At 45.4% G+C, this 25639-nt stretch overlaps 3 protein-coding genes across 17 annotated transcripts in view; 2 read left to right on the plus strand and 1 right to left on the minus strand.

Moving 5' to 3' along the window:
• The window catches only part of LOC117733484 (sodium/calcium exchanger 1-like), a 31344-nt gene extending 24097 nt beyond the window's left edge, over window positions 1-7247 (plus strand). For 6 of the 15 annotated variants that reach the window (XM_034537254.1, XM_034537235.1, XM_034537215.1 and 3 more), the window contains 4 exons: window positions 4798-4925; window positions 5794-5893; window positions 6000-6260; window positions 6871-7247. In XM_034537254.1, the coding sequence (XP_034393145.1) occupies window positions 4798-4925; window positions 5794-5893; window positions 6000-6260; window positions 6871-7247 (866 nt within the window). Of the gene's footprint in view, window positions 1-4436; window positions 4506-4764; window positions 4926-5793; window positions 5894-5999; window positions 6261-6870 lie in introns of all 15 variants that reach the window. The other 9 variants (XM_034537173.1, XM_034537182.1, XM_034537191.1 and 6 more) reach the window with 5 other exon arrangements.
• A 3356-nt stretch (window positions 7248-10603) lies between these two features.
• psen2 (presenilin 2) lies at window positions 10604-18713 on the plus strand. Its single transcript, XM_034543381.1, has 11 exons — window positions 10604-10764; window positions 13560-13697; window positions 13775-13995; window positions 14063-14204; window positions 14339-14406; window positions 14516-14736; window positions 14834-14932; window positions 15036-15101; window positions 15278-15364; window positions 15548-15663; window positions 18175-18713. Exons 2-11 carry the CDS (start codon window positions 13566-13568, stop codon window positions 18328-18330), a joined length of 1308 nt encoding a protein of 435 aa, XP_034399272.1. The 5' UTR covers window positions 10604-10764; window positions 13560-13565; the 3' UTR covers window positions 18331-18713.
• Window positions 18714-20969: 2256 nt separating this feature from the next.
• dpy30 (dpy-30 histone methyltransferase complex regulatory subunit) lies at window positions 20970-25639 on the minus strand. The gene is made up of 5 exons (XM_034540488.1): window positions 25571-25639; window positions 24297-24337; window positions 21753-21800; window positions 21489-21631; window positions 20970-21152 (listed from the first exon to the last, which is right to left on the minus strand). Exons 1-5 carry the CDS (start codon window positions 25578-25580, stop codon window positions 21080-21082), a joined length of 315 nt encoding a protein of 104 aa, XP_034396379.1. The 5' UTR covers window positions 25581-25639; the 3' UTR covers window positions 20970-21079.

The following is a 25639-nucleotide window of genomic DNA, read 5'->3' on the forward strand; positions in this document are numbered from 1 at the left end:
TTGTGGATGTGGATGTGGTTGTGGTTGTGGTTGTGGATATGGTTGTGGTTGTGGTTGTGGATATGGTTGTGGTTGGGGATGTGGTTGTGGTTGTGGTTGTGGATATGGTTGTGGTTGGGGATGTGGATATGGTTGTGGTTGTGGTTGTGGATGTGGATGTGGATGTGGTTGTGGTTGTGGTTGGGGATGTGGTTGTGGTTGTTGTTGTGGATGTGGATGTGGTTGTGGATGTGGTTATGGTTGTGGTTGTGGATGTGGTTGTGGTGGTGGTTGTGGATATGGTTGTGGTTGGGGATGTGGATATGGTTGTGGTTGGGGATGTGGATATGGTTGTGGTTGTGGTTGTGGATATGGTTGTGGTTGGGGATGTGGTTGTGGTTGGGGATGTGGATGTGGTTGTGGTTGTGGATGTGGATGTGGTTGTGGTTGTGGTTGGGGATGTGGTTGTGGTTGTGGTTGTGGATGTGGATGTGGTTGTGGATGTGGTTATGGTTGTGGTTGTGGATGTGGTTGTGGTTGTGGTTGTGGATATGGTTTTGGTTGGGGATGTGGATATGGTTGTGGTTGGGGATGTGGATATGGTTGTGGTTGTGGTTGTGGATATGGTTGTGGTTGGGGATGTGGTTGTGGTTGGGGATGTGGATATGGTTGTGGTTGGGGATGTGGATATGGTTGTGGTTGTGGTTGTGGATGTGGATGTGGTTGTGGTTGTGGTTGTGGATATGGTTGTGGTTGGGGATGTGGTTGTGGATATGGTTGTGGTTGGGGATGTGGATATGGTTGTGGTTGTGGTTGTGGATGTGGATGTGGTTGTGGATGTGGATGTGGTTGTGGTTGTGGTTGTGGATGTGGTTGTGGTTGTGGTTGTGGTTGTGGTTGTTGTTATGGATATGGTTGTGGTTGTGGTTATGGATGTGGTTGTGGTTGTGGTTGGGGATGTGGATATGGTTGTGGTTGTGGATGTGGTTGTGGTTGTGAATATGGTTGTGGTTGGGGATGTGGATATGGTTGTGGTTGTGGATATGGTTGTGGTTGGGGATGTGGATATGGTTGTGGTTGGGGATGTGGATATGGTTGTGGTTGTGGTTGTGGTTGTGGTTGGGGATGTGGATATGGTTGTGGTTGGGGATGTGGATATGGTTGTGGTTGTGGTTGTGGATATGGTTGTGGTTGTGGATATGGTTGTGGTTGGGGATGTGGTTGTGGATATGGTTGTGGTTGGGGATGTGGATATGGTTGTGGTTGTGGATATGGTTGTGGTTGTGGATGTGGTTGTGGTTGTGGTTGTGGATATGGTTGTGGTTGGGGATGTGGATATGGTTGTGGTTGTGGTTGTGGATGTGGATGTGGTTGTGGTTGTGGATGTGGATGTGGTTGTGGTTGTGGTTGGGGATGTGGTTGTGGTTGTGGTTGTGGATGTGGATGTGGTTGTGGATGTGGTTATGGTTGTGGTTGTGGATGTGGTTGTGGTTGTGGTTGTGGATATGGTTGTGGTTGGGGATGTGGATATGGTTGTGGTTGGGGATGTGGATATGGTTGTGGTTGTGGTTGTGGATGTGGATGTGGTTGTGGATGTGGTTGTGGTTGTGGATGTGGTTGTGGTTGGGGATGTGGTTGTGGTTGTGGATGTGGTTGTGGTTGTGGATGTGGTTGTGGATGTGGATGTGGTTGTGGTTGTGGTTGTGGATGTGGTTGTGGTTGAGGTTGTGGATATGGTTGTGGTTGGGGATGTGGATATGGTTGTGGATGTGGTTGTGGATGTGGTTGGGGATATGGTTGTGGTTGGGGATGTGGATATGGTTGTGGATGTGGTTGTGGATGTGGTTGTGGTTGTGGTTGTGGATGTGGTTGTGGTTGTGGTTGTGGATATGGTTGTGGTTGGGGATGTGGATATGGTTGTGGTTGTGGATGTGGTTGTGGATGTGGTTGTGGTTGGGGATATGGTTGTGGTTGGGGATGTGGATATGGATGTGGTTGTGGATGTGGTTGTGGATGTGGATGTTGTTGTGGTTGTGGTTGTGGTTGTGGTTGTGGATGTGGTTGTGGTTGTGGTTGTGGATATGGTTGGGGTTGGGGATGTGGATATGGTTGTGGTTGGGGATGTGGATATGGTTGTGGATGTGGTTGTGGATGTGGTTGTGGTTGTGGTTGTGGATATGGTTGTGGTTGTGGTTGTGGATATGGTTGTGGTTGGGGATGTAGATATGGTTGTGGTTGGGGATGTGGATATGATTGTGGTTGTGTTTGTGGATATGGTTGTGGTTGGGGATGTGGATATGGTTGTGGTTGGGGATGTGGATATGGTTGTGGTTGTGTTTGTGGATGTGGTTGTGGTTGTGGTTGTGGATATGGTTGTGGTTGTGTTTGTGGATGTGGTTGTGGTTGGGGATGTGGATATGGTTGTGGTTGGGGATGTGGATATGGTTGTGGTTGGGGATGTGGATATGGTTGTGGTTGTGGTTGTGGATGTGGATGTGGTTGTGGTTGTGGTTGTGGATATGGTTGTGGTTGTGGTTGTGGATATGGTTGTGGTTGGGGATGTGGTTGTGGTTGTGGTTGTGGATATGGTTGTGGTTGGGGATGTGGATATGGTTGTGGTTGTGGTTGTGGATGTGGATGTGGATGTGGTTGTGGTTGTGGTTGGGGATGTGGTTGTGGTTGTTGTTGTGGATGTGGATGTGGTTGTGGATGTGGTTATGGTTGTGGTTGTGGATGTGGTTGTGGTTGTGGTTGTGGATATGGTTGTGGTTGGGGATGTGGATATGGTTGTGGTTGGGGATGTGGATATGGTTGTGGTTGTGGTTGTGGATATGGTTGTGGTTGGGGATGTGGTTGTGGTTGGGGATGTGGATGTGGTTGTGGTTGTGGATGTGGATGTGGTTGTGGTTGTGGTTGGGGATGTGGTTGTGGTTGTGGTTGTGGATGTGGATGTGGTTGTGGATGTGGTTATGGTTGTGGTTGTGGATGTGGTTGTGGTTGTGGTTGTGGATATGGTTTTGGTTGGGGATGTGGATATGGTTGTGGTTGGGGATGTGGATATGGTTGTGGTTGTGGTTGTGGATATGGTTGTGGTTGGGGATGTGGTTGTGGTTGGGGATGTGGATATGGTTGTGGTTGGGGATGTGGATATGGTTGTGGTTGTGGTTGTGGATGTGGATGTGGTTGTGGTTGTGGTTGTGGATATGGTTGTGGTTGGGGTTGTGGTTGTGGATATGGTTGTGGTTGGGGATGTGGATATGGTTGTGGTTGTGGTTGTGGATGTGGATGTGGTTGTGGATGTGGATGTGGTTGTGGTTGTGGTTGTGGATGTGGTTGTGGTTGTGGTTGTGGTTGTTGTTATGGATATGGTTGTGGTTGTGGTTATGGATGTGGTTGTGGTTGTGGTTGGGGATGTGGATATGGTTGTGGTTGTGGATGTGGTTGTGGTTGTGAATATGGTTGTGGTTGGGGATGTGGATATGGTTGTGGTTGTGGATATGGTTGTGGTTGGGGATGTGGATATGGTTGTGGTTGGGGATGTGGATATGGTTGTGGTTGTGGTTGTGGTTGTGGTTGGGGATGTGGATATGGTTGTGGTTGGGGATGTGGATATGGTTGTGGTTGTGGTTGTGGATATGGTTGTGGTTGTGGATATGGTTGTGGTTGGGGATGTGGTTGTGGATATGGTTGTGGTTGGGGATGTGGATATGGTTGTGGTTGTGGTTGTGGATGTGGATGTGGTTGTGGATGTGGATGTGGTTGTGGTTGTGGTTGTGTTTGTGGTTGTGGTTGTGGATATGGTTGTGGTTGTGGATGTGGATGTGGTTGGGGATGTGGATATGGTTGTGGTTGGGGATGTGGATATGGTTGTGGTTGTGGATATGGTTGGGGTTGGGGATGTGGATATGGTTGTGGATGTGGTTGTGGATGTGGATGTGGATGTGGTTGTGGTTGTGGTTGTGGTTGTGGATATGGTTGGGGTTGGGAATGTGGATATGGTTGTGGATGTGGTTGTGGATGTGGATGTGGATGTGGTTGTGGTTGTGGTTGTGGTTGTGGATATGGTTATGGTTGTGGTTGGGGATGTGGTTGTGGTTGGGGATGTGGATGTGGTTGTGGATGTGGTTGTGGATGTGGATGTGGATGTGGTTGTGGTTGTGGATGTGGTTTTGTTTGTGGTTTTGGTTTTAGTTCTGGATGTGGTTGTGGTTGGGGATGTGGATATGGTTGTGGATGTGGTTGTGGATGTGGATGTGGTTGTGGTTGGGGATGTGGATATGGTTGTGGTTGTGGTTGTGGATATGGTTGGGGATGTGTATATGGTTGTGGATGTGGATGTGGATCTGGTTTTGTTTGTGGTTTTGGTTTTGGTTGTGGTTGTGGATGTGGATGTGGTTGTGGTTTCTTCCCCTGGTTCAGGTTCTGTTTTTGAAACCAGTTTCTGGTTACCTGTTCAGGCAGAGACGTCTACAGGAAGGTCCAGGGACGAGACCACCCCACCCGCTCTGCCATCATCAACATTGCAGGTACATCCGTCTGTTGGTCCACCACCTGTCCATCTCCACCAATCAATCTGTCTATCAGTCTGCCTTCATCCATTCATCCAGTATGACTCTTTATGACATCATGTGTTTATACACATTGTTAAATGTTTTGATGTGTTTTATTACACACTATACTATCACATGCAATGCATATAGCACCCATCATCCATCCTCTCTCTTTCACTCTCTCCTCTCTTTCCTTTGATCTTTCTCTCCTGTCCTCCTCCTCTCTTCTTTCTCTCCTCTCCTCTCCTCCTCCCTCCTTCTCTCTCAGATGAGGGGTGTGAGGAGGTTTTGACCAAGAAGGAGGAGGAGGAGAGGAGGATTGCAGAGATGGGTCGGCCGATGCTGGGCGAGCACATGAAGCTGGAGGTGGTCATCGAGGAGTCGTACGAGTTCAAGGTGGGTTCACTGTCACTGACGATGGTCTAAATAACAGGAGAGGAGCATGACTTAGAAAATGAACCTGCTGATTCACTGTGTGGCTTCTTGTGGCTTAATGTGACTTCCTGTGGCTTCCTGTGACTTCCTGTGGCTTCATGTGACTTCCTGTGACTTTCTGTGACTTCCTGTGGCTTCCTGTGACTTCCTGTGGCTTCCTGTGAATTCATTTGGCTTAATGTGACTTCTTGTGGCTTCCTGTGACTTCCTGTGGCTTCCTGTGGCTTCCTGTGACTTCCTGTGACTTCCTGTGGCTTCCTGTGAATTCATTTGGCTTAATGTGACTTCTTGTGGCTTCCTGTGACTTCCTGTGGCTTCCTGTGGCTTCCTGTGACTTCCTGTGACTTCCTGTGGCTTCCTGTGAATTCATTTGGCTTAATGTGACTTCTTGTGGCTTCATGTGGCTTCCTGTGGCTTCCTGTGACTTCCTGTGACTTCCTGTGGTTTCCTGTGGCTTCCTGTGACTTCATGTGACTTCCTGTGGCTTCCTGTGACTTCATGTGGCTTCCTGTGGCTTCCTGTGACTTCCTGTGGATTCATGTGGCTTCCTGTGACTTCCTGTGACTTCCTGTGGTTTCCTGTGGCTTCCTGTGACTTCCTGTGGCTTCCTGTGACTTCCTGTGACTTCCTGTGGCTTCCTGTGACTTCCTGTGACTTCATGTGGCTTCCTGTGACTTCCTGTGGATTCATGTGGCTTCATGTGGCTTCCTGTGACTTCCTGTGGATTCATGTGGCTTCCTGTGACTTCCTGTGGTTTCCTGTGACTTCCTGTGGTTTCCTGTGACTTCCTGTGACTTCCTGTGGCTTCCTTTGGCTTCCTGTCTTGCAGAGCACCGTGGATAAACTCCTCAAGAAGACCAACCTGGCCCTGGTGATCGGGACCAACAGCTGGAGGGAGCAGTTTGCGGAGGCCATCACAGTCAGCCCTGGTAAGACCTGGACCTGAGCCTGTCTCAGGGCAACAGAAAGCTGCAGTTTGGAGGTTTAAAGGTGAATCTGTGTTGACTCCTGGCTCTGCCTCCCTCTCCTGCCCAGGGGGTGATGATGATGATGAGAAGCTGCCCTCCTGTTTTGACTATGTCATGCACTTCCTTACCGTCTTCTGGAAGCTTCTGTTTGCCTTGGTTCCTCCCACCGACTACTTCAACGGCTGGGCCTGCTTCGTCGTCTCCATCTCCGTCATTGGCCTTCTGACGGCATTCATTGGTGACCTGGCGTCTCATTTCGGCTGCACCGTTGGCCTCAAAGACTCCGTCACGGCTGTGGTGTTCGTTGCTTTGGGCACATCTGTTCCAGGTGTGAGTCACTTGTACAGCACAATACTTTATATTCATATTATGTGGTCCACAGCGACTTCCCAAAGAAAAAGGTTCAGAATCTGCCAAGCGTCCACTTGACCTGGAGCTTGACCTAACTTAAACCCGTTCTGATGCACCCAACATCACCGGTGTGTACAGGTGTGTGTAGTTGTATTTGTAACAATACAGAAATGCATGCAGCAACCACTAGATTGCAGTGAAAGCAGGATTATTAATCAGGGTTTGTTTACTCTCTTCAGGGGATTACTTTCACTTTACAAGTTGAGATATGGTTTTGATATCCTGACTTTTAGTCCCTATTATGGCTCAAAAACCAAAAACATCAAGTCCGATATTTGAATGCAAATGCTCTAGTCCTAGTGCCTGGTAAACAACCTTTCTAACCCCACACCTCCTCTTTTTGAAATTGTCAAGCCCAAGCTTAGTATGTCCTCCTGGACACAGAAGACATTATACAACTGTTTTCACAGGCTGAGGAGAACTAACCAGGACCAGTAAACCTTTATCAACACTAATCAATACAGCAGTTAAGTCCACTTGATGGATCTCAAACACAGCCGATCATCTCCCCTTTCTCTCTCCCTCAGACACCTTTGCCAGTAAGGTGGCAGCCATCCAGGACCAATACGCCGACGCCTCGATCGGCAATGTGACAGGAAGTAACGCTGTCAACGTCTTCCTGGGTATCGGCGTGGCCTGGTCCATCGCTGCCGTCTACCACTACTCCAAAGGCCAGGAGTTCAGAGTTGATCCGGGCACGCTCGCCTTCTCTGTCACACTCTTCACCATCTTTGCCTTCATCTGCATTGCCGTCCTCATCTACCGCCGCCGGCCCGAGATCGGCGGGGAGCTCGGTGGACCCAGAGTCCCCAAGATCCTCACCACCTGCCTGTTCTTCAGCCTGTGGTTACTGTACATTGTCTTCTCCTCGTTGGAGGCCTACTGCCACGTAAAAGGCTTCTGAATGTTTTGCTTGTGAAGGGTCCCCAAAGGTTCTGACAGGTTCTTGATGAACAGTTCTTAGGGGTTCCTGCATATTTTGACAGGTTCCTTTTATTTGTGTTATTGGTATAAAGGTCTGGAGCATATCTAAAGGTTGCAACAGCTTCCTGAGAGTTGATGCATTCCTAAAGGTTAACGTAAACGTGCTGACAGGCCTCTGGAAACTTGGATGGATTCCTAATGGTTCTCACAGGTTTTTGGGGGTTTCTAAATGCTAAAAATGTAATATTCTGATGGACTATTTCTATCATATTATTTAAATGTCTAACAACTTTGATGGCCTTCTAAAGTTCCTGACGCAGTCCTGCATAATTTGACAGATTTCCTAAGACGTCTTAAAGTTGTAACAGGTTGCTGACAGTTGATGGATTTCAAAAGGTTCCAGTAGGTTCCTTATTATTATTGTACAAGCTTCAGGTATTTGTTCATAGTGTCTGAATAAACCTATGGATTCTACTTGGTCCTTGAATGTTCATATCGTTGTATTAGTTATTTGTCAAAACAAAGTGTGGATATAGTTCTAAAGCTTGTCACGGGTTCCTGACCGTAGATTGATCTCTTGAGGATCTGGTGGGTATCCAGATCTTTGGTCATTTTGACAAATCTCTAATAAACTAATTGTAAAGTTCTTTAAAAGGTCTAACAGGTTCAAAAAGCTTGCATTAAAGGTTCCTGACAGATTATTTGTGTTGTTGAATATTTATTTTCTAAAGGTTATTGTGGAACCCGGTGACATCGAGTCTTCATCCAAACATGTATCGTACATTCTTCATCAGGGCCTTTGAGCACTTTAGAATTCCATGGAATGGAAGTGCAGAGAAGGGTGGAAGACTACAACGCTGCTTCTGCTTCCTGATCTGAACTCTGGGTCATGGATTAAGTCCGCTAATCAACTTGGCCATGTTCGCAGAAATGAGACGCGCTCCATCCCAAGTGGGATGAATGCCGTCTCGACTCATCAGATCAGGCTTTCCCCAGAAAGTCCTCCAGTTATCTATGTAGCCCACATTGTTTGCTGGGCACCACCTGGACAACCAGCGGTTGAATGACGACATGCGGCTATACATGTCATCATTGATCAGATTGGGGAGAGGGCCAGAGAAAACTACGGTGTCCGACATTGTCTTGGCATAAGTACACACCGATTCCACATTAATTTTAGTGACCTCGGACCGCCGCAGTCGGGAGTCATTACCGCCGGCGTGTATTATAATCTTACTGTAACTACGCTCATCTTTAGCCAGCAGTTTTAAACAAGATTCAATGTCGCCCGCTCTGGCCCCCGGGATGCATATGACTTTGGTCCCTGGCTTCGCTATCTTCACGTTTCTGACTATGGAGCTACCTATAACCAGAGTGGGTTTCTCAGCGGGTGTGTCGCAGAGTGTGGAAAACTGATTAGGTGTTACATGAACCAGGGCGGTAGGTGAGGGTGAAATTGAACCTTCCCAGGAACAAAGCCCACCGAGCCTGGCGAGAGGTTTTTGTGGTCGGTCTAAACTATGAATGGTTGCTCTGCTCCCTCCAACCAGTGCCTCCACTCCTCCAAAACCAGAACCACAACCAATAGCTCCTGGTTACCCACATCCTAGTTGCGCAACGCAGGTGAAAGGCGCCGAGAAGAGAAGGTGCACGGGTGCAGCTTCTTATCCTGAGGGGCCTGCTGAAAGAGGACAGTCCCGACCCCAGAATCCGAAGCATCCACCTCCACCACGAACTGCAGAGAGGGATCCGGGTGAAGTAACACCGGGGCAGAAGTGAATAGTCTCTTCAGGGTGGCAAAAGCAGAGTCTGCATCCGGGTCCAAGAGTAGCTGTTTGTGAGTGGTGGGCTTGGGCCACTCCACCACTCACCCGGCCCTGCTGGATAACAAAGCCAAGGAAGCCGACGGTGGTCACATGAAACTCACACTTCTCCGCCTTGATGAAAAGCTTGTTCTCCAGCAGCCGGCGCACCACAAGCTTGACGTGTTGGGTGTGTTCCTCCAGGTTCCGGGAGAAGATGAGGATATCGTCCAGGTATCCGGAGATGAAACGGATGACATCATTGATCAAGGTCTGGAAAACTGCAGGGGCATTGGTGAGGCCGAAACGGCCCGGCGGTGTATTGAAGGCTGTTTTCCATTCATCTCCCTCCCGGCTCCGAATGAGGTGTAAGGCATTGCGGAGGTCCAACACAGTGACCTTGAGGAGGGGCTCAAAGGCAAGGTCAATGAGAGGGAGAGGGGATTGGTTCGGATATGAGGTGCAGGTGTGGTGCATACCTTAGAACCCATGGTGTTTATTAATCACTGTATGTACTTCGCATTTTTTCATTTTCTTAAATGTAATATGTCCTGCACTGATATTTTATTGTATTGTATATTGTGCATTTTTTCATACTTAATATTGTTTACTCTGTAACCTTGCTTAGTGCTGCTTTAAAGAAATGTCCCATATATATATATATATATATATATATATATATATATATATATATAGTGAAGGAGCTACGAGCTGATTGGCAGAAGCCGAGCGAAGCCGAGCATATATATACAGCGACTATTCATATATACATACATATATGTATGTATATATGAATGTGTATATATACATTCATATATATGTGTATGTATATATACACATTCATATATATATACATATATATATATGTATGTATATATACACATATATATGTATATATACATTCATATATATATATATATGTATGTATATATACACATTCATATATATATACATATATATATGTATTTATGTGTACTTACATGTACTTACATGTATTTACATGTATTTACATGTACTTACATGTACTTACGTGAGCGTTTGTTTAAGTCAGAGATACTTTGTACTACTTTGAATACTTCTTGATAGTTTAATGTATAATGGTACTTAGTATATTTAGTTTTTTATATTGGTTTATTAATAGTATATTCTGTGTGTAAAACACACATTGTGGACATAATGACACTTGTGAGGTACTTGTACTTTACTTATATATTTATACTCCACCACCAGATTCTAGACATAAAATACATCAGCTGGTAAAATATGAAGCATCATAAGAAACTACGAACTAAATAAGTATATCGTATAAAACACAAGTGAAGCTTCGAATGCAGTACTTTGAGTTGTTCTATATACTTCATATGTTATATACTACACACACATTTCTACATTAATATATATTTATAAACACATGTGAATAAATCCGAACGAGGTCTTTAAACTACAAGCAGACTACATAACTAACCGGAAGTCGCTGTTTCTGTGACTTCCGGTTTATTCTTTGAAGGCAGCTGAAAACTGTCCGACTTGAGCCTATCGAGAAGTAACGCTCATCCGGGGATGTGAGGCACCACGTGACCTCGTGACGCTCCTTGCGGGTCACGTGGTGCCCGTCAGCTGATTAACCGTCTTCCGGGTTGTTGCTCGGTGTTTATTTTGTAGCGGCTCGTCTTGTTTTCTGCGGAGGAACTCGAGGTAAACTCTACATATATACACTTATATATATATATATATATATGTATACATGTATACATATACACATGTATGTATACATGTGTATATACATACAAACTATTTAAATGTCTTTGATTACAGAAACAGTAGAGAGACTTTAGACACGACACAGTTTTATGTTGTATTCTATTCATTCAAAGTAAAGGTCACATATACACTAAACATACAGTATATATACAGTATATATATATATATATATATATATATATATATATATACTGTGTACATATACTGTATGTTAAGGCTACATGTGTTATATTGATTTGGGGTCAGACTTTGATTTATTTCTCTTTGTGCCTCTAAGGATCTTAAATATTATCATCATGTACTTACATGTATTTACGTGTACTTGTACTTACATGTACCTACGTGTACTTACATGTACTTACATGTACTTACATGTACCTACGTGTACTTACATGTACTTACAAGTACTTACATGTATTTACGTGTACTTACTTGTACTTACGTGTACTTACATGTACTTACGTGTACTTACTTGTACTTACATGTACTTACATGTACTTACATGTATTTACGTGTACTTACATGTACTTACATGTACTTACATGTATTTACGTGTACTTACTTGTACTTACGTGTACTTACTTGTACTTACATGTACTTACATGTACTTACATGTATTTACGTGTACTTACATGTACTTACGTGTACTTACATGTATTTATGTGTACTTACATGTACTTACGTGTACTTACATGTACTTACATGTATTTACGTGTACTTACATGTACTTACGTGTACTTACATGTACTTACATGTATTTATGTATACTTACATGTACCGACATCTCTCAGTGGATGTCTGACCGTTCACTTCGCTCGGCTTCTGCCAATCAGCTTGTAGCTCCTTCACTTCGAGCTAAACACTCAACAAAGTCCCGACTGTTTGCTGTGCTGGCTCCTCATTGGTGGAACGAGCTCCCCATTGACATCAGGACAGGAAGTCTCTACAGACTAAAAACACATCTTAGTGACGACACCTTGAATAGGGAAGGTAGAGCCGTAGTAGCACTTTGGTAGCACTTAAATGTCCCTTACCGATAGCACTTTGTAGTTTAACACTCTAGTAGCACTTAAATGTCCCTTACCGATAGCACTTTGTAGTTTAACACTTTAGTAGCACTTAAATGTATCTTACCGATAGCATTTTGTAGTTTAACACTTTAGTAGCACTTAAATGTCTCTTACCGATAGTACTTTGTAGTTTAACACTTTAGTAGCACTTAAATGTCTCTTACTGATAGCACTTTGTAGTTTAACACTTTAGTAGCACTTAAATGTCTCTTACCGATAGCACTTTGTAGTTTAACACTTGAGTAGCACTTAAATGTCCCTTACCGATAGCACTTTGTAGTTTAACACTTTAGTAGCACTTAAATGTATCTTACCGATAGCATTTTGTAGTTTAACACTTTAGTAGCACTTAAATGTCCCTTATCGATAGCACTTTGTAGTTTAACACTTTAGTAGCACTTAACAGTCTCTTACTGATAGCATTTTGTAGTTTAACACTTTAGTAGCACTTAAATGTCTCTTACTGATAGTACTTTGTAGTTTAACACTTTAGTAGCACTTAAATGTATCTTACTGATAGCACTTTGTAGTTTAACACTTTAGTAGCACTTAAATGTCCCTTACCGATAGCACTTTGTAGTTTAACACTTTAGTAGCACTTAAATGTATCTTACCGATAGCATTTTGTAGTTTAACACTTTAGTAGCACTTAAATGTCTCTTACCGATAGCATTTTGTAGTTTAACACTTTAGTAGCACTTAAATATCTCTTACCGATAGCACTTTGTAGTTTAACACTTTAGTAGCACTTAAATGTCCCTTATCGATAGCACTTTGTAGTTTAACACTTAAGTAGCACTTAACAATCTCTTACTGATAGTACTTTGTAGTTTAACACTTTAGTAGCACTTAAATGTCTCTTACTGATAGCACTTTGTAGTTTAACACTTTAGTAGCACTTAAATGTCCCTTATCGATAGCACTTTGTAGTTTAACACTTTAGTAGCACTTAAAAGTCTCTTACTGATAGCATTTTGTAGTTTAACACTTTAGTAGCACTTAAATGTCTCTTACTGATAGCACTTTGTAGTTTAACACTTTAGTAGCAAAGTCTGGTCTCTGTCACATGGTCTGGTCTCAGACCTCAAGTCACATGGTCTGGTCTCTGTCACATGGTCTGGTCTCTGTCACATGGTCTGGTCTCAGACCTCCAGTCACATGGTCTGGTCTCTGTCACATGGTCTGGTCTCAGACCTCAAGTCACATGGTCTGGTCTCTGTCCTCAAGTCACATGGTCTGGTCTCTGTCACATGGTCTGGTCTCTGTCACATGGTCTGGTCTCAGACCTCCAGTCACATGGTCTGGTCTCTGTCACATGGTCTGGTCTCAGACCTCAAGTCACATGGTCTGGTCTCTGTCCTCCAGTCACATGGTCTGGTCTCTGTCACATGGTCTGGTCTCAGACCTCAAGTCACATGGTCTGGTCTCTGTCCTCCAGTCACATGGTCTGGTCTCTGTCACATGGTCTGGTCCCAGACCTCAAGTCACATGATCTGGTCCCTGTCACATGGTCTGGTCTCTGTCACATGGTCTGGTCCCAGACCTCAAGTCACATGATCTGGTCCCTGTCACATGGTCTGGTCTCTGTCACATGGTCTGGTCCCAGACCTCAAGTCACATGATCTGGTCCCTGTCACATGGTCTGGTCTCTGTCCTCAGTCTACCATGAGCGCCTCAGACAGTGACGAGGACTCCTACAACGAGAGGACGGCATTGGTCCCGTCTGAGAATCCAGAGGTCCCGTCCTACAAACCAGACCCGAACCTCAACCTCCCCGCCGACCCCCCATCCAAAAGGGTAACGGTCCTCCCTCAGTGTCGTATCTGCATCAGAAATAAAGCCCATAATAAACAATAATCATTTCCCGCTGTCAGTCTGGGGTCAGCAGGAGGCCGGCCGCCACAGGAAGTGGCTCGGACCAGGAGCCGGACCAGGAGCCGGACCAGGAGCCGGACGCAGACGACGAGGAGCTGACGCTGAAGTACGGAGCCAAACACGTCATCATGCTCTTCGTGCCCGTCACCCTCTGCATGGTGGTGGTGGTCGCCACCATCAAGTCGGTCGGCTTCTACACCGAGAAGACCGACCAGCAGCTGTAGGTTCTCGCGCCGCCTGTTCTCCTCCCCTCGCCCGACCCCAGCTCACCACGTTTGTCCTCGCAGGATCTACACGCCGTTCACGGAGAACACCGCGTCCGTCGGCCGCCGGCTGCTCAACTCCGTCCTCAACACCATCATCATGATCAGCGTCATCGTGGTCATGACCATCTTCCTGGTCGTCCTCTACAAGTACCGTTGCTACAAGGTCAGAAGGTCGAACGCCTTGTAGGAACGTTCTGTTACTTCATGTGGCGTCATGTGACGTCATCATGTGGCGTCATCATGTGACTTCACGTGACTTCATCATGAGTCTCTGATTGTGTGTCTGGTGTTGTTTAGTTCATCCACGGTTGGCTCATCCTGTCCTCCCTCATGCTGCTCTTCTGGTTCAGCTTCATGTATCTGGGGTGAGTCCAGCTGCGTGTTCCTAACCTGCAGGTTAACCAGGCCGAGTGGCTCAAAGAGGGTTAAAGGTGCAGCTCGCCTGCGTCATCGTGCTCTTACTCTGATTCCCAGCGAAGTGTTCAAGACTTACAACCTGGCGGTGGACTACCCAACGGTCGGGGTGATCATCTGGAACTTCGGGGCCGTGGGGATGATCTGCATCCACTGGAAGGGCCCCCTTCAGCTGCAGCAGGCCTACCTCATCCTCATCAGTGCCCTCATGGCCCTGGTCTTCATCAAGTACCTGCCCGAGTGGTCGGCCTGGGTCATCCTGGGAGCCATCTCCGTCTACGGTTAGGCTTCCCCTGTGAGAGGTTCACCAACAGCCTCTGATAATGTGGATGCTTCAGTCTCCCATCATGCACTGCTCTGCTGTTTGTGTTGTTGCAGACCTGGTGGCCGTACTGTCTCCTAAAGGTCCTCTCAGGATGTTGGTGGAGACGGCTCAGGAACGCAACGAGCCCATCTTCCCGGCCCTCATCTACTCCTGTGAGTCTGCTCTGAGACCGGAACGCTGTCGCTTTAAGAATTTATAATAACAGGAAGTCATATTATTAACCAACTACCTCTTTGTTTGCCTGCTTGTGTTCAGCTGCCATGATGTGGACGGTGGGGATGGCGAGCCCGGCGGACGCTCAGCACTCAGGACAGGAAACAGGTCGGACATTCACTGCAAGGAATCATGGGAAATGAGCTGGTGGACACAATATCATGAACACCTGCACAATCTGATGATTCCACCTAAATCAGATTACACCTAAAAATGTATTCAATTAATCAATTAGTTTCTTTAGATTCTAGTGGCTCACTTCCTGTCGCCATTCTGTTTTTCAGACGAGGAGGCGGAGCAGAGCAGCAGGGGGGCGGAGCCTCAGAATCAACAGTCCCGGTCGTTTCAGGAAGATGACCTGGAGGAGGACCGTGAGTTTAAATCAGCTGACTGCGTAGTTTACGGTTTTATCCAGAGTAGGAATATACAGCGTCTGTAGGAGACTGAAGGTGTGTTTAAGGTTTAATACCACAGTAGGATAACACAGCGTCTGTAGGAGACTAAAGGTGTGTTCAAGGTCCATAGGAGACTAAAGGTGTGTTCAATGTCCGTAGGAGGGGTGAAGCTCGGTCTCGGTGACTTCATCTTCTACAGTGTTCTGGTTGGGAAAGCTGCAGCGACGGGTGGAGACTGGAACACAACGCTCGCCTGCTTCGTCGCTATTCTTATCGTAAGTTCTCAAACTTCCTCCATGTTGTCAAGTAATTGAATGTCTCTCTGTGGTTCTTCTTCTTTGGTCTGAATGATTGCGCTCTTTTCTCTTCTGGGTGATGACTTTGCTTTATTTACTTTTCCTCAATAAGCAGTTGTTAAGCTTTATTGAGGGGAATAAAAGTGTTATGAAAACATACTCCACCTGTACCACACCTGCTGTAACTCACCTGTTGTAACTCACCTGTTGTAACTCACCTGTTGTAACTCACCTGTTGTAGCTCACCTGTTGTAACTCACCTGTTGTAGCTCACCTGTTGTAACTCACCTGTTGTAACTCACCTGTTGTAGCTCACCTGTTGTAGCTCACCTGTTGTAACTCACCTGTTGTAGCTCACCTGTTGTAGCTCACCTGTTGTAACTCACCTGTTGTAACTCACCTGTTGTAGCTCACCTGTTGTAACTCACCTGTTGTAACTCACCTGTTGTAGCTCACCTGTTGTAACTCACCTGTTGTAGCTCACCTGTTGTAACTCACCTGTTGTAACTCACCTGTTGTAACTCACCTGTTGTAGCTCACCTGTTGTAGCTCACCTGTTGTAACTCACCTGTTGTAACTCACCTGTTGTAACTCACCTGTTGTAACTCACCTGTTGTAGCTCACCTGTTGTAACTCACCTGTTGTAGCTCACCTGTTGTAACTCACCTGTTGTAACTCACCTGTTGTAGCTCACCTGTTGTAGCTCACCTGTTGTAACACACGTGGTAGTAACACAACTGTTGTAACACACCTGTTGTAGCTCACCTGATGTAACACACGTGGTAGTAACACAACTGTTGTAACTCACCTGTTGTAGCTCACTTGTTGTAACTCACCTGTTGTAGCTCACCTGTTGTAACACACGTGGTAGTAACACAACTGTTGTAACTCACCTGTTGTAGCTCACTTGTTGTAACTCACCTGTTGTAGCTCACCTGTTGTAACTCACCTGTTGTAACTCACCTGTTGTAACTCACCTGTTGTAGCTCACCTGTTGTAACTCACCTGTTGTAACTCACCTGTTGTAACTCACCTGTTGTAGCTCACCTGTTGTAACTCACCTGTTGTAACTCACCTGTTGTAGCTCACCTGTTGTAACTCACCTGTTGTAACTCACCTGTTGTAACTCACCTGTTGTAACTCACCTGTTGTAGCTCACCTGTTGTAACACACGTGGTAGTAACACAACTGTTGTAACTCACCTGTTGTAGCTCACTTGTTGTAACTCACCTGTTGTAGCTCACCTGTTGTAACTCACCTGTTGTAACTCACCTGTTGTAACTCACCTGTTGTAACTCACCTGTTGTAGCTCACCTGTTGTAACTCACCTGTTGTAACTCACCTGTTGTAACTCACCTGTTGTAGCTCACCTGTTGTAACTCACCTGTTGTAACTCACCTGTTGTAGCTCACCTGTTGTAGCTCACCTGTTGTAACTCACCTGTTGTAACTCACCTGTTGTAACTCACCTGTTGTAGCTCACCTGTTGTAGCACACGTGGTAGTAACACAACTGTTGTAACACACCTGTTGTAGCTCACCTGATGTAACACACGTGGTAGTAACACAACTGTTGTAACTCACCTGTTGTAGCTCACTTGTTGTAACTCACCTGTTGTAGCTCACCTGTTGTAACACACGTGGTAGTAACACAACTGTTGTAACTCACCTGTTGTAACTCACCTGTTGTAACACACCTGTTGTAACTCACCTGTTGTAGCTCACCTGTTGTAACTCACCTGTTGTAACTCACCTGTTGTAACACACCTGTTGTAGCTCACTTGTTGTAACTCACCTGTTGTAACTCACCTGTTGTAACACACCTGTTGTAACTCACCTGTTGTAGCTCACCTGTTGTAACTCACCTGTTGTAACTCACCTGTTGTAACTCACTTGTTGTAACACACCTGTTGTAACACACTTGTTGTAACACACCTGTTGTAGCTCACTTGTTGTAACACACCTGTTGTAGCTCACCTGTTGTAACACACCTGTTGTAACTCACCTGTTGTAACTCACCTGTTGTAACTCACCTGTTGTAACTCACCTGTTGTAACTCACTTGTTGTAGCTCACCTGTTGTAACTCACCTGTTGTAACTCACCTGTTGTAACTCACTTGTTGTAACACACCTGTTGTAGCTCACCTGTTGTAACTCACCTGTTGTAACTCAACTGTTGTAACTCACCTGTTGTAACTCACCTGTTGTAGCTCACCTGTTGTAACACACCTGTTGTAACTCACCTGTTGTAACTCACCTGTTGTAACTCACCTGTTGTAGCTCACCTGTTGTAACTCACCTGTTGTAACACACCTGTTGTAACTCACTTGTTGTAACTCACTTGTTGTAACTCACCTGTTGTAACTCACCTGTTGTAGCTCACCTGTTGTAGCTCACTTGTTGTAACTCACCTGTTGTAACTCACTTGTTGTAACTCACCTGTTGTAACTCACTTGTTGTAACTCACCTGTTGTAACTCACCTGTTTTTCAGGGTCTGTGCCTGACGCTGCTACTGTTGGCCATCTTTAAGAAAGCTCTGCCGGCGCTGCCCATCTCCATCACCTTCGGCCTGGTCTTCTACTTCTCCACTGACTTCCTGGTTCAGCCCTTCATGGACAACCTGGCCAATCACCAGTTTTACATCTGAGAGGAAGCCCCGCCCACATCACCTGTCGCCTCGTCTTTATCGTCATCGTCGTCATCTTATTATAGAGACTACTCCCCGCGGCCGTCTTTAAAAGTCTGTTTGGGGAACTCGATGCGTCCACTGAACCACAGGAAGTGACATCATGCAGAGTGAGAGCAGCAGGTCATCTGATCAGGTGATCCGTGACAGCTGCGTGTGATAGGCCGATGCTCCCGTCAGTCAACTAACAACATGTAAAGCTTCTCTTTGCTGTCTCTGTCCTGATTGGTTCTCGCAGCCTGCTATACATCATGTGACCTGACACTAAACCAGCTGATTGTGATTCGCTGGTCTGGGAGCTGATTTATACAATAAACATGTAATCAATAACTTGTAACAAATCACAACGTGACAATATTTATTTCTGATACCCTGAAACAAATAATCACAATATCATGAAGATGAGACTCAGCATTGAGCACTTTGTAATATGTCTTTATGTCTTATGAGTTCATATGACCATGAGCCATTTGCCAGGAGTTAAAGCAGGTTTTGATGTCACTAGTTAACTGGTTAAGGTGGTTTTGATGCCACTAGTTAACTGGTTAAGGTGGTTTTGACGCCACTAGTTAACTGGTTATGGTGGTTTTGATGCCACTAGTTAACTGGTTAAGGTGGTTTTGATGCCACTAGTTAACTGGTTAAGGTGGTTTTGATGCCACTAGTTAACTGGTTAAGGTGGTTTTGATGCCACTAGTTAACAGGTTAAGGTGGTTTTGATGCCACTAGTTAACTGGTTATGGTGGTTTTGATGCCACTAGTTAACTGGTTATGGTGGTTTTGATGCCACTAGTTAATTGGTTATGGTGGTTTTGATGCCACTAGTTAATTGGTTAAGGTGGTTTTGATGCCACTAGTTAACTGGTTAAGGTGGTTTTGATGCCACTAGTTAACTGGTTATGGTGGTTTTGATATCACTAGTTAACTGGTTAAGGTGGTTTTGATGCCACTAGTTAACTGGTTAAGGTGGTTTTGATGCCACTAGTTAACTGGTTATGGTGGTTTTGATGCCACTAGTTAACTGGTTAACGTGGTTTTGATGCCACTAGTTAACTGGTTATGGTGGTTTTGATGCCACTAGTTAATTGGTTAAGGTGGTTTTGATGCCACTAGTTAACTGGTTATGGTGGTTTTGATGCCACTAGTTAATTGGTTATGGTGGTTTTGATGCCACTAGTTAACTGGTTATGGTGGTTTTGATGCCACTAGTTAACTGGTTAACGTGGTTTTGATGCCACTAGTTAACTGGTTATGGTGGTTTTGATGCCACTAGTTAATTGGTTAAGGTGGTTTTGATGCCACTAGTTAACTGGTTATGGTGGTTTTGATGCCACTAGTTAATTGGTTATGGTGGTTTTGATGCCACTAGTTAATTGGTTATGGTGGTTTTGATGCCACTAGTTAACTGGTTAAGGTGGTTTTGATGCCACTAGTTAACTGGTTATGGTGGTTTTGATGCCACTAGTTAATTGGTTATGGTGGTTTTGATGCCACTAGTTAATTGGTTAAGGTGGTTTTGATGCCACTAGTTAACTGGTTAAGGTGGTTTTGATGCCACTAGTTAACTGGTTAAGGTGGTTTTGATGTCACTAGTTAACTGGTTATGGTGGTTTTGATGCCACTAGTTAACTGGTTATGGTGGTTTTGACGCCACTAGTTAACTGGTTATGGTGGTTTTGATGCCACTAGTTAACTGGTTAAGGTGGTTTTGACGCCACTAGTTAACTGGTTATGGTGGTTTTGACGCCACTAGTTAACTGGTTATGGTGGTTTTGATGCCACTAGTTAATTGGTTATGGTGGTTTTGATGCCACTAGTTAATTGGTTAAGGTGGTTTTGATGCCACTAGTTAACTGGTTATGGTGGTTTTGATGCCACTAGTTAACTGGTTATGGTGGTTTTGATGCCACTAGTTAACTGGTTATGGTGGTTTTGATGCCACTAGTTAACTGGTTATGGTGGTTTTGATGCCACTAGTTAATTGGTTATGGTGGTTTTGATGCCACTAGTTAACTGGTTATGGTGGTTTTGATGCCACTAGTTAATTGGTTATGGTGGTTTTGATGCCACTAGTTAACTGGTTATGGTGGTTTTGATGCCACTAGTTAATTGGTTATGGTGGTTTTGATGCCACTAGTTAATTGGTTAAGGTGGTTTTGATGCCACTAGTTAACTGGTTATGGTGGTTTTGATGCCACTAGTTAATTGGTTATGGTGGTTTTGATGCCACTAGTTAACTGGTTATGGTGGTTTTGATGCCACTAGTTAATTGGTTATGGTGGTTTTGATGCCACTAGTTAACTGGTTATGGTGGTTTTGATGCCACTAGTTAATTGGTTATGGTGGTTTTGATGCCACTAGTTAACTGGTTATGGTGGTTTTGATGCCACTAGTTAATTGGTTATGGTGGTTTTGATGCCACTAGTTAACTGGTTAAAGCAAATTGCAGCAAACCAGCAGCACTTTTCAACATGTTGATTAAAAATAAATATTTGTTCCGAAGGGAAATATGACTCAAATTAAGTTCAGTCATGAATTTCAGATTCTATTTTAATAGATTTAACTTTGAACAAATAATGAATAAACCCACAAAGAGCAACTCCTGTCACATCATCAACATGTTTATTCTGGATAATAAAAAACAAAAAACAACAACAGTGTAGCAGTTTATGAACAAACGAGTTTCTACTGAATGAAACGACTTCACAGTTCAGTTCCTCTCTTCAAACTGGGATTTGTTCTTCAGCAGGAACGCCGCCAGGTACTCGATCGGGTTCGGAGGTCTGGAGGACACAAAGGAAAGACTTGGTTTAGAACACATTGACAAACAATATGTCCTTCATACGACCTTCAACCAATTATTAAAAGTTGTATTCAACGAGCTGCAGATTTACAAAACCACCAGTTAACAAGCTTCGCCCTCATTGGCAAAAAGACAATAGTCTAACCAAGCCGTTTCCTCCAGCAGCCAAGTCTACCTGGACGTCTGATCTACAGGTAGACTCAATGACGAACCAGAGAGAACGTTACAACGTGGGTTCCTTCATCAGTGAGGAACATCCGCTGGAAGTAAAAACATGCACTCTTTGCTGAAGTGAAACCGGGCGAGTGGGTCCCACCTGTCCTTGGCGAGCAGCGACAGACCCTGAAGCAGGATCGGGACTACGGTCTGGTCCAGGTAGGCTCGGGTCGGCAGCGCCTGCAGGTCCACCTTCTGCTTCGAGGACTTCTCCGAGCCAGCCTTCTCGTTCTCCACCGTCCTCTGGAGGAGCAGCAAGGCATGCTGGGAGTTAGCCTATCACCCCCCACTCACACCGTGTGTGTGTGTGTGTGTGTGTGTGTGTGTGTGTGTGTGTGTGTGTGTGCGTGTGTGTTAGTGTTACCTGGATGTTTTCCGTCAGACCGTACTCTGCGTGAGGGTTTTCAGACACCTGCAGGAGAACTCATGTTCATCATCATCATCATCATCATCATCATCATTATTAATCAAGTAACTAAGTACCGTTTTATCACACTTGTACTTGGGAGTATTTTAAATGTTCTGATACTTTCTACTTCACTACATCTCAGAGTACATTTCATTACATCACATTACATTACATTACATTACATTACATTACATTACATTACATTTCATGTCATTTAGCTGACCCTTTTATCCAAAGCGACTTACAATAAGTGCATTAAACCATGAGTCCAAACTCAGAACAACAAGAATCAAGCAAGTACAATTTCTTCAAAAAGTTAAACTACAAAGTGCTATCAGTAAGAGACATTTAAGTGCTACTAAAGTGTTAAACTACAAAGTGCTATCAGTAAGAGACATTTAAGTGCTACTAAAGTGCTAAACTACAAAGTGCTATCGGTAAGAGACATTTAAGTGCTACTAAAGTGCTAAACTACAAAGTGCTATCAGTAAGAGACATTTAAGTGCTACTAAAGTGCTAAACTACAAAGTGCTATCGGTAAGAGACATTTAAGTGCTACTAAAGTGCTAAACTACAAAGTGCTATCAGTAAGAGACATTTAAGTGCTACTAAAGTGTTAAACTACAGAGTGCTATCAGTAAGAGACTTTTAAGTGCTACTAAAGTGTTAAACTACAAAGTGCTATCAGTAAGAGACATTTAAGTGCTGCTAAAGTGCTACTACGGCTCTACCTTCCCTATTCAAGGTGTAGTCACTAAGATGTGTTTTTAGTCTGTAGAGACTTCCTGTCCTGATGTCAATGGGGAGCTCGTTCCACCAATGAGGAGCCAGCACAGCAAACAGTCGGGACTTTGTTGAGTGTTTAGCTCGAAGTGAAGGAGCTACAAGCTGATTGGTGGAGGTTAGACCATGTCCTGGGTGTGAGGTTAGACCATGTCCTGGGTGTGAGGTTAGACCATGTCCTGGATGTGAGGTTAGACCATGTCCTGGATGTGAGGTTAGACCATGTCCTGGGTGTGAGGTTAGACCATGTCCTGGGTGTGAGGTTAGACCATGTCCTGGGTGTGAGGTTAGACCATGTCCTGGGTGTGAGGTTAGACCATGTCCTGGGTGTACGGTTAGACCATGTCCTGGGTGTGAGGTTAGACCATGTCCTGGGTGTGAGGTTAGACCATGTCCTGGATGTGAGGTTAGACCATGTCCTGGATGTGAGGTTAGACCATGTCCTGGGTGTGAGGTTAGACCATGTCCTGGGTGTGAGGTTAGACCATGTCCTGGGTGTGAGGTTAGACCATGTCCTGGGTGTACGGTTAGACCATGTCCTGGGTGTGAGGTTAGACCATGTCCTGGTGTGAGGTTAGACCATGTCCTGGGTGTGAGGTTAGACCATGTCCTGGTGTGAGGTTAGACCATGTCCTGGGTGTGAGGTTAGACCATGTCCTGGGTGTGAGGTTAGACCATGTCCTGGGTGTGAGGTTAGACCATGTCCTGGATGTGAGGTTAGACCATGTCCTGGGTGTGAGGTTAGACCATGTCCTGGATGTGAGGTTAGACCATGTCCTGGATGTGAGGTTAGACCATGTCCTGGGTGTGAGGTTAGACCATGTCCTGGGTGTGAGGTTAGACCATGTCCTGGGTGTGAGGTTAGACCATGTCCTGGGTGTGAGGTTAGACCATGTCCTGGGTGTGAGGTTAGACCATGTCCTGGATGTGAGGTTAGACCATGTCCTGGGTGTGAGGTTAGACCATGTCCTGGATGTGAGGTTAGACCATGTCCTGGTGTGAGGTTAGACCATGTCCTGGGTGTGAGGTTAGACCATGTCCTGGTGTGAGGTTAGACCATGTCCTGGTGTGAGGTTAGACCATGTCCTGGTGTGAGGTTAGACCATGTCCTGGTGTGAGGTTAGACCATGTCCTGGTGTGAGGTTAGACCATGTCCTGGATGTAGACTGGACCCGATCTGTTCGCAGCACGGTATACAAGTACCAATGTTTTGAAGTGGATGCGGGCGGCCACCGGTAACCACCGGTGGCCGCCCGCATCCACTTCAAAACATTGGTACTTGTTGTACGACATTTAGCTTTAGTGACTTTACAGATTTATATAAAGTGATGATTAATGCAATAACATAACATAATACTTATGTGCTTTTAGTTGACTAAATGATTGATACTTCATCAGCTGTAACGTTAAACACAGCCAGGAGCTCCTGCTAGGCTAACAGTTGTTGTGCTAAGCTAGGTTAACCACTTCCTGACCTCAGTCTGTACAGGACTCTGAGATGAAACATCTGACTGATGGTACTGTGTACAGTACTGTGTGGTACTGTTGTACAGTACTGTGTACAGTACTGTACAACAGTACCACACAGTACTGTACACAGTACTGTGTGGTACTGTTGTACAGTACTGTGTACAGTACTGTGTGGTACTATGTACAGTACTGTGCGGTACTGTGTGGTACTGTGTGGTACTGTGTACAGTACTGTGTGGTACTCACAGGAGTGTGGCCCTCCATGGACTGGTCTCCGTCTGTGTGATCTGAAAGGAAACGAGACGGTTTTCAGTGAAGTGAAAAAACTGCCGTATTATCGCCGTATTATCGCCGTATTACTGCCGTATTATCGCCGTATTACTGCCGTATTATCGCCGTATTACTGCCGTATTATCGCCAAATTACTGCCGTATTAACGCCGTATTAACGCCGTATTATCGCCGTATTACTGCCGTATTATCGCCAAATTACTGCCGTATTAACGCCGTATTATCGCCAAATTACTGCCGTATTAACGCCGTATTAACGCCGTATTATCGCCGTATTAACGCCGTATTAACGCCGTATTATCGCCGTATTAACGCCGTATTAACGCCGTATTAACGCCGTATTATCGCCGTATTATCGCCGTATTAACGCCGTATTAACGCCGTATTATCGCCGTATTATCGCCGTATTACTGGCGTATTATCGCCGTATTATCGCCGTATTATCGCCGTATTACTGCCGTATTATCGCCGTATTAACGCCGTATTATCGCCGTATTACTGCCGTATTATCGCCGTATTATCGCCGTATTAACGCCGTATTATCGCCGTATTATCGCCGTATTATCGCCGTATTATCGCCGTATTATCGCCGTATTAACGCCGTATTAACGCCGTATTATCGCCGTATTAACGCCGTATTATCGCCGTATTATCGCCGTACTATCGCCGTATTATCGCCGTATTAACGCCGTATTATCGCCGTATTAACGCCGTATTAACGCCGTATTATCGCCGTGTTCCTCAACAGATGCTAATGTTCTGTTTGAGCCTCTAAAACAAAGACGGACTCCATTAAATTGCTGATTTGTGAACGCGGTTGGGTTCGCAGCATCCGGGTAGCGGGCTCGATGCCGGGTAACCACTGGAGGCCCTCTGGTAGAACCCTGGAGGCCCTCTGGTAGAACCCTGGAGGCCCTCTGGTAGAACCCTGGAGGTCCTCTGGTAGAACCCTGGAGGCCCTCTGGTAGAACCCTGGAGGTCCTCTGGTAGAACCACTGGAGCTCCGGGGTTCCACCGTTTAAACGGACTGGTTCGTTTGTTCCAGTTTGTGTGTTCGCCGCCCAGAGAAGCTTCCAGACCTCGGAGAGGCGGCGCGTCCCTGCCCGGAAGACACAGCTCGTTACCGGGTACAACACCGGGTACAACACCGGGTACAACACCGGGTCGACCCCGCCGAACGACCCCGGAGACCCGCGGCAGAGACGCGCTGGATGCTCCACATCAACTCACCGTCCGCCATGTTTGTTGTCTGGAGGACTCGAGGCTTCTTCTTCTTCTTCTTTTGAGCCGGAGGTCTTG

The sequence above is a fragment of the Cyclopterus lumpus genome, chromosome 1 (genome assembly GCF_009769545.1).
Source record: "Cyclopterus lumpus isolate fCycLum1 chromosome 1, fCycLum1.pri, whole genome shotgun sequence".
Classification (NCBI taxonomy): domain Eukaryota; kingdom Metazoa; phylum Chordata; class Actinopteri; order Perciformes; family Cyclopteridae; genus Cyclopterus; species Cyclopterus lumpus.

Coding starts and splice junctions, on each gene's coding strand:
- psen2 (XM_034543381.1), top strand. CDS start 13,566: ATGAGCGCCTCAGACAGTGACGAGGACTCCTACAACGAGAGGACGGCA. Junction 13,698..13,774: donor CCGACCCCCCATCCAAAAGG/GTAACGGTCCTC, acceptor TCCCGCTGTCAG/TCTGGGGTCAGCAGGAGGCC. Junction 14,407..14,515: donor TTCAGCTTCATGTATCTGGG/GTGAGTCCAGCT, acceptor TCTGATTCCCAG/CGAAGTGTTCAAGACTTACA.
- dpy30 (XM_034540488.1), bottom strand. Junction 21,801..24,296: donor CCATGGAGGGCCACACTCCT/GTGAGTACCACA, acceptor GTTCTCCTGCAG/GTGTCTGAAAACCCTCACGC. Junction 21,632..21,752: donor GTCTGACGGAAAACATCCAG/GTAACACTAACA, acceptor CTGCTCCTCCAG/AGGACGGTGGAGAACGAGAA.